Raw genomic sequence first — 1,682 nt, forward strand, 5'->3', positions numbered from 1 at the left:
CAGAGCCCCCCACCGCCCCCAACGCCGCCCCCGCGCCGTCCCCAGGCCACGGTGGCGGCGTTCGCGGCCAGCGAGGGCCACGCGCACCCGCGGGTGGTGGAGCTGCCCAAGACCGAGGAGGGTTTGGGCTTCAACATCATGGGGGGCAAGGAGCAGAACTCGCCCATCTACATCTCGCGGGTCATCCCCGGCGGCGTGGCCGACCGGCACGGGGGGCTCAAACGGGGCGACCAGCTGCTCAGCGTCAACGGGGTGGTGAGGGTTTGGGGAGAAATCTGGGGATTTTGGGGGAAATTGAAGGAATTTTGGGGGATTTGGGGGTGGGTATGAGGGATTTGGGGGGTTGGGGTGTGTTTGGGGTGGGTTTTTGGGGTCGGCGCAGTTCGGGGCTGATTTTTGGGGTTCCAGTGGGGATTTTGGGGCGCAGAGCGTGGAGGGGGAGCAGCACGAGCGCGCCGTGGAGCTGCTGAAGGCGGCGCAGGGCTCGGTGAAGCTCGTGGTCCGGTACACCCCGCGCGTGCTCGAGGAGATGGAGGCGCGCTTCGAGAAGCTGCGCACGGCCCGGCGCCGGCAGCACAACAGCTACTCGTGAGCCACCCCGAAACCCCAAATCCCCGAAACCCCAAATCCCCGAAATCCCTAATCCCTGAGTCCTGAAATCCCAAATCCCTGAGTCCTGAAATCCCCAAAACCCCAAAATCCCTGAAACCCCAAATCCCTGAGTCCTGAAATCCCCGAAATCCCAAATCCCTGAGTCCTGAAATCCCCAAATCCCTGAGTCCTGAAATCCCCAAAATCCCTGAAACCCCAAATCCCTGAGTCCTGAAATCCCCAAAATCCCAAATCCCTGAGTCCTGAAATCCCCGAAATCCCAAATCCCTGAGGCCCCAAAATCCCTGAAACCTCAAATCCCTGAAACCCCAAATCCCTGAGTCCTGAAATCCCCGAAATCCCAAATCCCTGAGTCCTGAAACCCCCAAATCCCTGAGTCCTGAAATCCCCAAAACCTGAAACCTCAAATCCCTGAAACCCCAAATCCCTGAGTCCTGAAATCCCCGAAATCCCAAATCCCTGAGTCCTGAAACCCCCAAATCCCTGAGTCCTGAAATCCCCAAAACCCCAAAATCCCTGAAAGCCCAAATCCCTGAGTCCTGAAATCCCCAAAATCCCAAATCCCTGAGGCCCCAAAATCCCTGAAACCCCAAATCTCTGAAACCCCAAATCCCCGAAATCCCAAATCCCTGAAACCCCAAATCTCTGAAACCCCAAATCCCCGAAATCCCAAATCCTGAAACCTCAAATCCCTGAAACCCCAAATCCCTGAGTCCTGAAATCCCCAAATCCCTGCACCCCAAAATCCCCGAGTCCTGAAACCCCAAATCCCTGAGTCCTGAAATCTCCAAAACCCCAAAATCCCTGAAGCCCCAAATCCCTGCACCCCAAAATCCCAAAACCACCCCAAATCCTGCACCTCCCAAATCCCCAAAACCCAAAATCCCTGAGTCCTGAAATCCCTGAAACCCCAAATCCCTGAGTCCTGAAATCCCAAATCCTGCACCCCAAAATCCCGAATCCACCCCAAATCCTGCACAGCCCCAAAAATCCCCGACTCCCAAAAACCTCAAAACCCCAAACTCCCGAACCTTCGAATCTCTCAGCGCCCCCAAATTTCACCTCCCACT

The 1,682-nt window shown here is 56.5% G+C and overlaps 1 protein-coding gene across 1 annotated transcript in view; it reads left to right on the top strand.

Moving 5' to 3' along the window:
• Window positions 1–624, top strand: part of LOC103612265 (protein lin-7 homolog B) — a 10,594-nt gene extending 9,970 nt beyond the window's left edge. Inside the window, exons 4-5 of the mRNA XM_017728491.1 lie at window positions 35–255; window positions 428–624. Coding sequence (XP_017583980.1) covers window positions 35–255; window positions 428–592 — 386 coding nt within the window. The 3' untranslated portion in view covers window positions 593–624. The remainder of the gene's footprint in view (window positions 1–34; window positions 256–427) is intronic.
• The last annotated feature ends 1,058 nt before the right edge of the window (window positions 625–1,682 follow it).

This window comes from Corvus brachyrhynchos, unplaced genomic scaffold (assembly GCF_000691975.1).
Source record: "Corvus brachyrhynchos isolate BGI_N302 unplaced genomic scaffold, ASM69197v1 scaffold260, whole genome shotgun sequence".
Classification (NCBI taxonomy): Eukaryota; Metazoa; Chordata; class Aves; order Passeriformes; family Corvidae; genus Corvus; species Corvus brachyrhynchos.